Here is a 14,545-nt window from a genome sequence, read left to right on the forward strand (position 1 = left end):
ATTCTCTGGAACTAATTCTCTCATTGATATGGTGAAGAAGTTGAACTCTAAAATTCTAACTCAAAGCACCTCAGCATTTATGTTTAAAAAACAATCAGTTTTTTATGTGTGCATTAAACCATCTTGAGGATGCTGAGTTACATTTCCACTATGAAACTAAGATATTACCTTAATATTACTAAATACATAATTCTGTGCCCATTCCCCAGGGTGGCAGTAAACATAGTGGCTAAAAGCATGGGCTCTGCAATTTCAATGCCTGGGTTTGAACTAACTATGAGACCTCATAAAAGTCACATATATCTTTTTGCCTTCATGTCCATCCATCAACTACAAAATGGAGATTATAAGAGCATTTATCTCATAGGATTATTTTAAGAATTAAAGAGAATTCTCAAGAAGTGGTTGCCATAATGTCTGGCACATTAAAAAGTGCTTAACAAATTTATCGTTATGCAGAATTCCAGTTGGACAAGGAACAAACAGATGACAAACATTAAAGGAAATGTGAAGGAGAAGAGACTTCTACTACTCCTACTACTAGAGACTTCTCTTCTACTAGGCTCGCCTCATCCCTGAACACAGCTAGATAAATATCAAATCATTTTGAACACCCAAGAGATGAATCTGAGGACTAAGAAAAAATGCACTAGACATGAAAAAATTTCCACAATGTTGAAGTTAGGAGCTGCGGAGAGTTGATTTGGGGGACAGAAGAGCTGTGGGTGCTGTGATGGGGAGGGAGCCCTGAATGCAGAGAGAGATCAAAACATATCTACGATCCAGCTTCTTTTTTTCTTCTTTTTGTCCTTGACAATATGACAACACAGAGGAATTCACCCCAAAAGAAGGAACAGGAAGAAATAACAGCCAGGGATTCAATCAATACAGATACAAGTAAGATGTCTGAACTAGAATTTAAAACAATAATTATAAGGATACTAGCTGGGCTTGAAAAAGCATAGAAGACACTAGAGAATCCCTTACTGCAGAGACAAAAGAACTAAAAACTGGTGAGGCTGAAATTAAAAATGCTATAACCAAGATGCAAACCTGAATGGCTGCCATGACAATGAGGATGGATGAAGCAGAGGAACGAATCAGTGACATAAAAGATAAAATTATGGAATATAATGAAGCTGAAGAGGGAAAGAAAGGTATTGGATCACAAATGTTGACTTAGGGTACTCAAGGACTCCTTAAAGCTTAATAAGATTCCTATCATAGGAGTCCCAGAAGATAAAGAAAGAGAAAAGGGGGCAGGTTTATTTGAACAAATTAGAGCTGAAAATTTCCCTAACCTGGCAAAGGAAACAGACATAGAAATTCAAAAAGCAAAAAGAACTCCCATTAAATTCAACAAAAGCCAGCCATCACCAAGGCATATCATAGTCAAATTCACAAAATACACAGACAAGTGAAGAATCCTAAAAGCAACAAGGGCAAAAAAGTTCTTAACCTATGAGGGAAGACAGATAAGTTTCATAGCAGATCTGTCCACAGAAGCTCGGTAGGCCAGAAGGCAGTGGCATGATATATTTAATGTGCTGAATGGGAAAAAATATGTAGCCAAGAATACTTTATCCAAGGAGGGTGCCATTCAGAATAGAACGAGACATAAACAGGTTCCCAGACAAACAAAAACTCATGGAGTCCATGACCACAAAAACAGCCCTGGAAGAAAATATTAAAGGTTGGGACTCCTTGAGGGGGGAAAAAGCAATAAAGACTAGAAAAGAACACAGAACATCACATACTGGGTCATGAATCAGGCCTCAACAAGCACAAAAAGATTGAGATCATACCATGTATATTTTCGGACCACAACACTATGAAACTTGAAGTCAACCACAAGAAAAATCTGGAAAAACCACAAATACATGGAGGTTAAAGAACATTCTACTAATGAATGAATGCAGGGGGGAGGGAGGGGGAGTGGATGGTGGGGGGTCTGGATGGCTCAGTTTGTTGAGTGTCTGACTTCAGCTCAGGTCATGATCTCATAGCTCATGAGTTCGAGCCCCATATCAGGCTCTGTGCAGATAGCTCAGAGCCTGGAGCCTGCTTCGGATTCTGTGTCTCCCTCTCTCTCTGCCCCTCCCCAACTCATGCTCTGTCTCTCTCTCTCTCTCTCAAAAATAAACACTTAAAAAAAAAAAAAAAAAAAGAATGGGTTAACCAGGAAATTAAAGAAGAAATTAAAAAGTACATGCAAGCAAATGAAAATGAAAACATGACAGTCCAAAACCTTTGGAATACAACAAAGGCAATCCTAAGAGGGAAGTATATTGCAACACAGGCCTATCTCAAGAAGCAAGAAAAGTCTTAAATACATAACCTAAGTTCACACCTAAAGGAACTAGAAAAGGAACAGCAAATAAAGCCTAAAGCCAGCAGAAGAAGGGAAATAATAAAGATTAGAGCAGAAATAAATGAAACAAAAATAAAACAGGAGAACAGATCAACAAAGCTAAGAACTGGTTCTTTGGAGAATAAAATTGATAAACCTCTAGCCAGACTTAATAAAAAGAAAAGAGAAAGGAACCATATAGATAAAATCACAAATGAAAGAGAGATCACAACCAACTCCACAGAAATACCATAGATTTTAAGAATATACCATGAAAAATCATATGCCAACAAACTGGGCAATCTGGAGAACTGGAGAAGCTCCTAGAAACATATAAACTACCAGAATTGAAACAAGAAATAGACAATTTGAATAGACCCATAACTAGCAAAGAAGTGGAATCAGTAATCAGAAATCTCCCAACTAAAGTCCAGGGCCAGATGGCTTCCCAGGGGAATTCTACCAAACATTTAAAGAGTTAATACCTATTCTTCTCAAACTGTTCCAAAAATATAACAATGAAAAGAAACTTCCAAACTCATTCTACAAGGCCAGCATTACCTTGACTCCAAAATCAGACAAAGACCCCACTAAAAAGACGAATTACAGGCCAATATTTCTGATGAACATGGATGTAAAAGTTCTTAATAAGATACTAACAAATCGAATCCATCAGTATTTGCAAATCAATCAATGTGATACATTAATAAAAGGATAGGAAGTATATGATCCTATCAATAGATGCAGAAAAAGCACTCATTCTTGATAAAAACCCTCAAGAAAGTAGGCATAGATGGAACATATGCAAACATCATAAAAGCCATATACAAAAGACCCACAGTTACCCCATCTTCAATGGGGAAAAACTGAGAGCTTTTCCCCTATGATCAGAACAAGACAGGGATGTCCACTCTCACCATTACTATTTAACATAGTACTGGAAGTCTTAGCTTTGGCAACCAGACAACAAAAAGAAATAAAAGGCATCCAAACAGGCAAGGAAGAAGTCAAAGTTTCACTATTCGCAGATGACATGATACTCTATGTAGAAAACCTGAAAGACTCCAACAAAAAAATTGCTAGAACTAATATGTGAATTCAGCAACGTTGCAGGATATAAAATCAATGAACAGAATTCAGTTGCATTTCTATATACCAATAATGAAGCAACATAAAGAGATATCAAGGAATTGGTCCCTTCTATAATTGCACCAAAACCAGTAAGGAATATTTTGGAATACAACTAACCAGAGAAGTAAAAGATCTCTACTCTGGAACCATAGAATACTTGTAAAAGAAATTGAAGATGACACAAAGAAATGTAAAAACATTCCATGCTCATGGATTGAAAAAACAAACACTGTTAAAATGTCTATACTACCCAATGCAATCTACACATTTAATACAATCCCTATCAAAATACTACCAGCATTTTTCACAGAGCTAGAACAAACAATCCTAAAATTTGAATGGAACCACAAAAGACCCTGAATAGCCAAAGCATTCCTGAAAAAGAAAAGCAAAGCTGGAGGTATCGTAATTCTGGACTTCAAGCTACATTACAAAGCTATAGTCATCAAGGCAGTACACACAACACAAACACAAAAACAAACAAATAGATCAATGAAAATAAGACCCAGAAATGGATCCACAACTACATGGTCAACTAATTGTTTCATAAAGCAGGGAAGAATATCCAATGGAAAAAGGTCTCCTCAATAAATGGTGTTGTGAAAACTGGATGGTGACTGGCAGAAGAATGAAACTGGACTACTTCTTACACCATACACAAAAATAAATTCAAATGGATGAAAGACCTAAATGTGAGACAGGAAACCATCAAAATCCTACAGGAGAACACAGGCAGCAACCTCTTTGACCTCAGCCAGAGCAACTTCTTACTAGAAGTTGCCAAAGGCAAGGGAAACAAAATCAAAAATGAACTACTGAGACTTCATCAAAATAAAAAGCTTCTGCACAGTGAAGGAAAACAATCAACAAAACTTAAAAGGCAACCTGAAGAATGGGAGAAGACATATCTAATAAAAGGTTAGTATTCAAAGTCTATAAAGAACTTATCAAACTCAACACTTAAAAAACAAATAATCCATTTAAGAAATGGGCAGAAGACACGAATAGACATTTTTCCAAAGATATCCAAATGGTTGACACATGAAAAGATGCTCAACATCACTCATTATCAGAGGAATACAAATCAAAAACCACAATGAGATACCACCTCACACCTATGAGAATGGCTAAAATTAACAACACAGGAAACAATAAGAGTTGGTGAGGATGCAGAGTAAGGGTTCATCTTGCACTGCTGGTAGGAATGCAAACTGGTGCAGCCACTCTGGAACACAGTATGAAGGTTCCTTAAAAAGTTAAAAATAGAACTACTCTGTGACCCAGCAATTGTACTACTAGGTATTTACCCAAAGGATACAAAACTACAGATTTGAAGGGGTACGTGCACCCCAATGTCCATAGCATTATCAACAGTCAAATTATGGAAAGAGCCCAAATGTCTATTGACTGATGAATGGATAAACATGTGGTATATACATATACAATGGAGTATTACTCAGCCATCAAAAGGAATGAAATCTTGCCATTTGCAATGATGTGGATGGAACTAAAGTGTATTATCCTAAGCGAAATAAGTCACTCAGAGTACCATGATTTCATTCATATGTGGAATTTAAGAAAAAACAAAAACAAAAAACAGATGAACACATGGAAGGGGGAAAAACAAAAGAAAGGGAAACATACCATAACAGACTCTATGATACAGAACTGAGGGTTGATGGAGGATGATGGGTGGGGGAATGGGCTAAATGGGTGATGGGTATTAAGGAAAGAGCTAATCATTTTGAGCACTGGGTGTTGTATGTAAGTGATGAGTCACTGAAGTCTACTCCTGAAAATAACTTTACACTATATTAACTAACTGGAATTTAAATAAAAATTTAAAATAAATATATAAATTTTGTTGCAACAAGATATAGCTAAAGGACTGTCACAGAGGGGCACTTGGGTATCTTAGTTGGTTGAGCATCCAACTTTGGTTCAGTCATGATCTCACAGGTTGTGAGTTCGAGCCCCACGTCAGGCTCTGTGCTAACAGCTCAGAGCCTGTAGCCTGCTTCAGATTCTGTGTCCCCCCACCCACCCCCGTTCCTCTCCCACTCGCACTCTCTCTCTCAAAAATAAATAAACACTAAAAAAACAAACAAAAAACCATTACAGTTTCTCACCTATATAACCATATATAAATAGCTATTAATTCACTAAAAGATTTACTTACTAGTACTGAACTACTAAAAATTTTACAGGGATAATAAACAATGGTATAAAATGGTTGCTAATATTATACATACAAGAGCTGATATTTGATGTATGCAGGTTGAAACTGCTAAAATAACCAACAAATATTGACTAGAGGGTGTTATGTTTTCTCCTGTATTGATACGGAACAAATACATTAAAACAAATTTTTTTTTTAACATTTATTCATTTTTGAGAGACAGAGTACGGGGGTGGAGGGGCGAGAGAGAGAGAGAGAGAGAGAGAGAGAGAGAGAGAGAGAGAGAATCTGAAGCAGGCTCCAGGCTATGAGCTGTCAGCACAGAGCCTGTCACAGGGCTTGAACTCACAGACTGAGAGACCATGACCTGAGCTGAAGTAGGACGTTTAAATGATCGAGCCACCCAGGCACCCCTGGAACAAATACATTTAGATGAGTACTTGTCATTCAAGGAGATTTAATCAATCTTGATTCAAATGTTACTACTGACATTGCAAAATATGAGAAATTGTCAAGTGGATGGAGCAAATTGAACCCTATTCCTTACAATTTAACAGTTCCACATGTACATTATAATGAATACCCCATGACTAAACTATAACAATGGATTAAAAAAAAAAAAAATATATATATATATATATGAAAGTCTCTTAAATCAATAATATAACCCCCAATGTACTACACATGTAGAAAAAAAATAATTTTTTTTTGAGAGAGAGCACAGGAATGGGGGAAAGAGGCAGAGGAAGAGACAGAAAGGGAAAATATCTTAAGCAGCAGGCTCCATGCTCAGTGCAGAGCCGAATGAAGGGCTTGATCCCACAACCCTGGGATCATGAGTTGAGCCAAAATCAGTCAGACACTTAACTGACTGAACCACCTTGGCGCACCTGAAGTTTCAGATTTCTTAATCAGGACCACAGGCAAGTTTGCGAGAATTTTAAAAATATAATGTATGTATTAAAAAAAAGTCCTTGGGGGCGCCTGGGTGGTGCAGTCGGTTAAGCGTCCGACTTCAGCCAGGTCACGATCTCGCGCTCCGTGAGTTCGAGCCCCGCGTCGGGCTCTGGGCTGATGGCTCAGAGCCTGGAGCCTGTTTCCGATTCTGTGTCTCCCTCTCTCTCTGCCCCTCCCCCGTTCATGCTCTGTCTCTCTCTGTCCCAAAAATAAATAAACGTTGAAAAAAAAAAAAAAAATTTTAATAAAAAAAAAAAAAGTCCTTGTAAATAAATACTATAGAATGCCATATAAATATAAGGCTCTAGGCAAGTCTATCGAAAATTACTAGATATTCCCCATTCTTAGAGAATTTCAGATTATAAAATCATGAAATTACTTCAGTGTGAAAAGACTTTTTTTTTTTTTTTTCAACGTTTATTTATTTTTGGGACAGAGAGAGACAGAGCATGAACGGGCGAGGGGCAGAGAGAGAGGGAGACACAGAATCAGAAACAGGCTCCAGGCTCTGAGCCATCAGCCCAGAGCCCGACGCGGGGCTCGAACTCACGGACTGCGAGATCGTGACCTGGCTGAAGTCGGACGCTTAACCGACTGCACCACCCAGGCGCCCCATGAAAAGACTTTTTTTAAGCAAGTAAGCTCATTAATAAGAATTATTAAACCACATAATCCACTATAAGACTACTGAGTCATCTGAAAGCAGAAATGGGTTTAATCTACAACACAGCAATGAAGAGCTAATTCTTCACTGTGCTTTGCCTTTAAGATTTATCACAAAAACCTGAAATCTATTATGAATCAAGAAACATCCTAAACATTTTCAGAAAACAAGGGTCAAGATAAAATTTTTTTTAAACATTTACTTATTTTTGAGAGAGAGAGAGAGAGACAGAGCACGACGAGCAGGGGAGGGGCAGAGAGAGGGAGACACAATCCGAAGCAGGCTCCAGGCTCTGAGCTGTCAGCACAGAACCCTGACGTGGGGCTCAAACTCACGAACTGTGAGATCATGACCTGAGCTGAAGTCGGATGCTTAACCGACTGAGCCACCCAGGTGCCCCTACATAAAATTATTTCTTTATATATGTTCAGTCTCAAGACCTAGATAACCAGAACTTATACTTAAGAAAAAACATGAGCTGAAATACTTCACCAAACACATTTAATTCACTCAGTCACCTTACCTGTTTCATTGCTTGCTTCTTAGCAGCTTCCCTCTGAAGGCTTTCACTCACGGAGGTCTATAAAACATAAAAAATACTGTCATTGTTTAAAACTAATTTAAAATTTCATTTCTAGTATTCTGGTTGGCAGCCAGTTCCTTACCTATAGTTAAAAACAGAAAAAATTATGAAAAAATATTATGAACTAAATTAACATTTTCAAGGTCTTTTACCTAAACCTTAGGAAACAAATGAATTATAAATTATGAGAACAGGCTGTAACATGTAAGAGAAAATAGAGTGGTACAGGAAAAAATGAGGTAACATGGCTTTTTATTCCCAATTTCACCACTAAGGCATTCAATCTCTAACAGATTTCAATTTATTTTGTCTGTACATGTGAGTGTGTGTGTGTGTGTGTGCATGCATTGGGTAGGGGAACACTGGTCCCTTGCAACACGAAAGTGGTATGATTCCCAGCAACAAAAAGCACATTCTTTTAATATTCACCATTGAATAATAGTATCAAGTTCTTGGCATATGTTAAGGCTTAGGGGCTGCCAGAACTATCTGTGGCTATAATCATTCAATAAATATGTACTGAAAAGCCTACATATCAGACACTGTTCTAGCTTCTGCAGATAGCAAGGAAAACAAGAACAGTCTCTATCTCTGAGAGATAAATGGTTTGAAAGGGAAGAAAAAGTGACTAAAGAGATAATTAGAACATAGATGTGACAAGCTATAAAGTGACTAAAAAAAAAGCCTGTGGCAGCACAGAATCAAGAAAGCCTTCCTAAAAGAGACAGGACATTAAACCTGAACCAAAAAAGAATTTAAGAGAAGGCAAGAGGTATTTAGTAATCACATGGGCAAAAGCAAACATTTACAGCTAAGAAAGGAAATATAATTAAAATACTTAAAAAATGTTTTCTTAAAAGGATAAGGCTTTGTAAATATACTAACCAACTTCGAAATGTATACTTTAAAAGTGTGAGTTTTATGGTATGTGAATTTTATATTAAAATAAGGCTGGGTGGCTCAGTCGGTTAAGTGTCCAACTTCGGCTCAGGTCATGATCTCATGAGTTCGTGAGTTCGAGCCCCACATTGGGCTCTGTGCTGACAGCTCGGAGCCTGGAGCCTGCTTTGGATTCTGTGTCTCCTTCTCTCTATGCCCCTCCCCCACTCGTGCTCTGTCTCTCTCTCTCTCAAAAATAAATAAATGTAAAAAAAAAAATTAAAAAAAAATAAGGCTACTGATTGAGTTTATCTCTTAATGAAAAGTATAACCCCCAGCCTCAGGACTATACTTCTCTAGCATATTGACATTTGCTGCTTTCAGCTGTGTAGTATCAGTTGGTGCCTCCTTTGTTTACCATGGCAACAAACAGAACAAAATAAATAAACCTAATTCTAGTTCCCTAGAGCCATGGAGATAAATAAAGTTAATACACAAATGCCATACAAGTAATAGAACACACACTTATTACAAGAATTGTACAGGCAAAGAACTAAGGACATTTTAGGTGACGGTGAATTGACTACAACTAGAGAAAAAGATATCAATAACAAAAACAATAGTAGCTAACATTTACCAAGCCAGGTGCCATGCTAGGTGGATTACTTGTGTATTACATGTATTATTAATTTAATACAAATTTGTTATGTGATACAACACATTTTTACTCATTAGAATACCAATGTTAAATATTAAAATGTTAAATGTACTAATAAGCATAACTCATAAATTCTTTCCAATCTATTTTTAATGTCTCAGTCTTTCTAAGTGTAAATTAAATGTTTCTTAATCATTGACTTAGTAATGTCTTTAGGATTGACTAGAAGATTAAGTGTCCAAATGCAATCAACTTCTTTGATTGCTTTTATTATATTATTTTTTCTTATCTCTCCTCCAGCCGGTCACAACTCATCTGCTGTCGCTTTCAGTGTGGTTGCTTCAACCTAAACTACTGAAGTTAGAAAAGTAAAACACAGAGCCAGTACTTTTTAGACTCATGTAATATAGAACAAGGAGACTGGGAAGGGCCTTTCTAATGTAAAGTATATATACTCTGAGACATAACAAGAGGTTTTGTTCCCATGTTTCTAGCTGTTCTGAAGGATGATTTCTGTCTGACTTTTGAAGAACATCAGATGTTCTTACTTAAAGTGTGTTAACAGAATGGAAGGAGTACAGTATTTTACACATTCTATTCAAAGACTTATAACCCTGGAATTCCAACAGCATCATCAGTGGAATAAAGAGGCAGCTCTGAACCTAAGCTGAGAAAGTCAGGGAAGAGTACCTCCTTTTGAAGCTTCTTCGATTTTCAGTTTAAATTTTTTTTTAAGTTTATTTATTTTGAGAGAGAGCAAACACACGTGCGCACACGAGGGGAAGGGCAGAGAGAGAGGCGGAGAAAGAATCCCAAGCAGGCTCTGCACTGCTGAACTCAAACCACTCACAGACCATGAAATCATGACTTGAGCCAAAATCAAGAGTTGGAGGCTTAAGTGACTGAGCCACCCAGGAGCCCCTGATTCTCAGTTTTCTAACTAAACGAACTCTGACAGTGACTATTAAAGGTAATAACTAAAACGTTAACAACTGAGGGCCTCTGACTGGCTCAGTGAGTAAAGCACATGACTCTTGATCTTGGGGTCATGAGTTTGAGCCCCATGTTGGGGGTACAGTTTACTTAAAAAAAAAAAGCCAATAATTTGTTTAAACACATACACACAAAAAGTTAAAAATAAAGAGTGCAGTAGAACTTTTAGCTGTTTCTATAATTGTGACCTCACATAAAAATCAGTGAATGTATTGAACAATTTTAAATCAATATATAAAAAATCAATAAATGTATTAATGATCATTTAAAATTTTCTGTATAACAAACATAAGAAATTCAAGTCTAGATCCATCCTGGAGATAAAAAAACAGCCAAATTAAAAGCAGGATCAATAAAATTTTGTATTTTAAAGGTCAAGTTTTTCTAAGTCTTTAGAGATATCCTTGAATTAAAATATGAATGTTAAGACTCAACTTTTAATTCACGGCTCTTTCTCAACTTACGACAAGGTATGTCCTAATAATCCCATCATAAATTGAAAATATTTTAAGCTGAAATGCATTTAATACACATGACCTATCCAACATCATGGCTTAGGCCAGTCTACCTTAAACATGTTCAGAACACTCACATTAGCCTACAGTTGGGCAAAATGATCTAACACAAAGCCTACTTTATAAAAGTGCTGAATATCTCGCATAATTTAACTGAATACTGTACTGAAAGTCAGTAACAGAATGGTTGTTTGGGTACAGGATAATTTTAAGTGTATGGGTTGTTTACTCTTGTGATCACATGGCTGACTGTGAGCTGTGGTTCATGGCCAGAGCCCAGCATCATGACAAGAGTACTGCATATCATTAGCCCAGGATAAGATCAAAATTTGACATACAATTTCTATTGAATGGGTATCACTTCTGTATCATTATAAAGCTGAAAAATCCTACATCAAACTATCCAAAGTCAGGGACTGTCTATGGTTTCTATAAAAAGAAAGGAGCAGCGCCTGGCTAGCTCAGTTGGTAGAGCACTCAACTCTTGAGCTTGGGATTGTGAGTTCAAGCCCCACTCTGGGCATAGAGCTTATTTAATTAAAAAAAAAAAAAGAAAAGAAAAAGGAAGGATAAGTGAGAGAAGATTAAAAAGACGAAAACAAGTCCTCCTGCATAAATCAAGGAAGGCTTCATCTTACTGAACTCAGTAAGAGAATAGATTTCATGTATATGCCTTATGAATTAAAAAAAACTTAGATATATAATAATCACCAAAATATCAGCCTCTAACTTCAGAATTCCTATATTGTATGGTATAAAAAGGAAGTACAGAATAATGGTTACAAGTGTAGGCTTGGGACTCTGACCGAGTTCAAACTGTTCTTTCCCTTACTAGCTGTGTTATTTCAGGTATGTTACTCATCTATATAATAGTACCTACCTCAAAGGTCCTTTAATCCTCACAAGGATTAAATGAAAATAAAATATAAAAAGTGCTTAGCAAGTTTCTGGCTCAAAGAAGTACTCAATAAGGGGTAGCCATCATTATTACCATTATTATTACTATGTTCATGTTTAAGAACATGAGACTGAAGAAATGTTTATATTTAAACAAATGAAGTTATGGGAAAACAGTTACAGTTAAACCAATGTGCTCACCAGAAAAGCATGTAAACTCTGTCTCACCTTATATTTATTGCTATGCTTAATAAAACACAAGATTGTTATTTAATTAGAACTCTAAATACATATAGTATGATTCAATTTACATCTACTAAAATAGAAAAATCTATTCTGTAGAATATTTAAAAGGCTGTACATGTGTTTTGTGTTAAGATGCCTTAAGGTTTTATATCCAGTATACCAATCAACAGGAAAATGGAGGATGCATACATTCAAGTCCATTGCTAGCCATGGGATCTATGGCATAGCTAAGGAATGGGTTTTTTTAGAACTGATAGTGGCTTTATTAGGAACTACTTATAAATGAAAATATACCTCTCCAAGCATGAGTAGATCAGAAAGAACCCTTCTTTGAGGGAGTCCTCTACTGTGCTGCTATAGTAATAACTGGATAGTGGGACTTGATCTGGGATATCTGCCTTTAATAATTGCTCTGGTTTAGGGTGGAGTTCTCGTTGAAGTATATTTTCTAAAACTTTGTTTTTCAGTAATTGTAAATTCACAGGTAGCTGCAAAAAAATGTACAGGAAGGTCGTTTGCTCAGCTTCCCCCAATATTAACATCTTAAATAACTACAGTACAATATCAATACCAGGAAACAGACATTGGTACAAACCAGAGCTTATTCATATTTTACCAGTTATACGTGTATATATTTGTGACAGTATGTGTATAGTTCTATGCTATTTTATGAAATGTATAGCTTCATGTGACTACCACCACAACCAAGATATTTAACTGTACCATCACCACAATATTCCTTTTGTGCTACCCTTATACAGCCATACTCACCTCTTTTCCCCACCCCTAATCCCTGGCACCACTAAACTGTTCCCTATCCCTATATGTTACTTCATGAATGTTAAATAAATGGAATCATTTTGAACCTGGCTTTTTTCACTCAGCATTATTTTAAAGGAATATATATTGCTTAGTACAGATATCACAAAACACTTTAGTTCTTGCCTCAAAATATTCTAGCCTACAACTGGCCTAAGGAAAAACAGCTGTTAAATAAAATGATTAAAGCTGAATGTGACCAAACCACACAACACAATCACTGATTGATTAGTTTCAAAATTAGCAGGCAGGCAATTATTCTAATTTTATGTCTGAACACCAAATTAGTTTATAAAATCAGAGTATTCCTTAATAGTGTGTCCTAATAAAACCACAATTACCATTAGTTTTAAATGTAGGAAGATAAAAATTACTGCCTGTAAGGGCTTTTATCTTAAAGAAAAAATAACTCAAGTTACAAATTGGCTCAAATGTAAACACTCCAACTGTTCCTAAAAGTGTAAAAACTGCCACTGTACCACAATCTTTCAAAATAGGTTTTATACCAAAAATCTCAGAGAAATAACTTTTCAGAAAACCTGGAGTAATAGTTCCTTGCAAATGTTTCACTTAATTCGACAAACATGTTTTGAGAGCCTACTAGGTATATAGCACTGAAAGTGAGAGAGGAGCCATATTTGGTTAACACCTTAGTTTTTTATGTCTAATCTAAGAGTTAGTAGGTTCCTATTAACTTTAATTCCAAGTAAGAAATTAAGAAATGAACATGAAGACAAATGAGATAAAATGCCAGGTCCATTTTATATATACTAGTAATATGTAACAATATATTCTTTCTACACACACACACACACACACACACACACAGAGTAAAGATGTGATTATCAAGTACAGGCACCCATAAACTGAAGAATTAAGAAAAACACTGCAACTGGATATTCTTAGTCTTTAGTACTTCACTGTTCTGTGTAGATAATAAAAATTATTTAATCAATCTAATGTTTGTCTCAGTAAGCTGCAGACAGATATGATCTAATTAAAAGGGAGATGGGTTTTTTTTTTTTTTTAATGTTTATTTTTTAGTGAGAGAGAGAGTGTGTGTGTGATCAGGGAAGGGGCAGAGAGAGAGACACAATCTGAAACAGGCTCTAGGCTCCAAGCTGTCAGCACAGAGCCTGATGCGAGGCTCAAATTCACGGACTGTGAGATCATAACCTGAGCTGAAGTTGGATGCTTAACCAACTGAGCCATGCAGGCACCCCATACAAAAGGGAGATGGTTTTAAACACCTTCACAATCAGTTCAGATAAATGCAAAAGAAACCGTATGTCTGTGCCTTTCTTAGATCACTACACATGTTTAGATGGTTTGTCTCCTGGGCTGTGAGAACTACCAGAAGAGAAATAGCTTTATACTATGGTTTAATGACACTGAGAAAGAAATAAGATACTGGACACATTAATTTATATTATTGAATTACCTTTCTTCAGTCACAAAATTTTTAAAAATTAAAAATTCAGAAAAGTGTTCTGAATTTTTCTTTTTTGGGGGGAGAAATCAATCTATTTTTCCATAAGTAATAAATCACAATTTAAAAATCACATATGGACTTCTTTATGAAATAAGAGGTTTACCTATCCACTTATCCAAAACAGTTCTCAGCTAAAGAAAAAACAGTTCAAGAATCAATCCTTCTTTTTAAACACATTTTTT

General features: G+C 36.2%; 2 protein-coding genes across 5 annotated transcripts in view; one reads left to right on the forward strand and one right to left on the reverse strand.

The window, feature by feature from the left end:
- Window positions 1–1,661, forward strand: part of SLC6A4 (solute carrier family 6 member 4) — a 66,105-nt gene extending 64,444 nt beyond the window's left edge. For both annotated transcript variants that reach the window (XM_086686427.1, XM_086686428.1), the window contains one exon: window positions 460–1,661. In XM_086686427.1, coding sequence (XP_086542553.1) covers window positions 460–579 — 120 coding nt within the window. In that variant the 3' untranslated portion in view covers window positions 580–1,661. The remainder of the gene's footprint in view (window positions 1–459) is intronic.
- The window catches only part of NSRP1 (nuclear speckle splicing regulatory protein 1), a 61,909-nt gene that overhangs the window by 7,161 nt on the left and 40,203 nt on the right, over window positions 1–14,545 (reverse strand). For all 3 annotated transcript variants that reach the window (XM_025916727.2, XM_086686429.1, XM_086686430.1), the window contains one exon: window positions 7,805–7,861. In XM_025916727.2, the coding sequence (XP_025772512.1) occupies window positions 7,805–7,861 (57 nt within the window). The remainder of the gene's footprint in view (window positions 1–7,804; window positions 7,862–14,545) is intronic.

The sequence above is a fragment of the Puma concolor genome, chromosome E1 (genome assembly GCF_028749965.1).
Source record: "Puma concolor isolate L17-30 chromosome E1, mPumCon1.1.hap2, whole genome shotgun sequence".
In the NCBI taxonomy this organism is placed as follows: domain Eukaryota; kingdom Metazoa; phylum Chordata; class Mammalia; order Carnivora; family Felidae; genus Puma; species Puma concolor.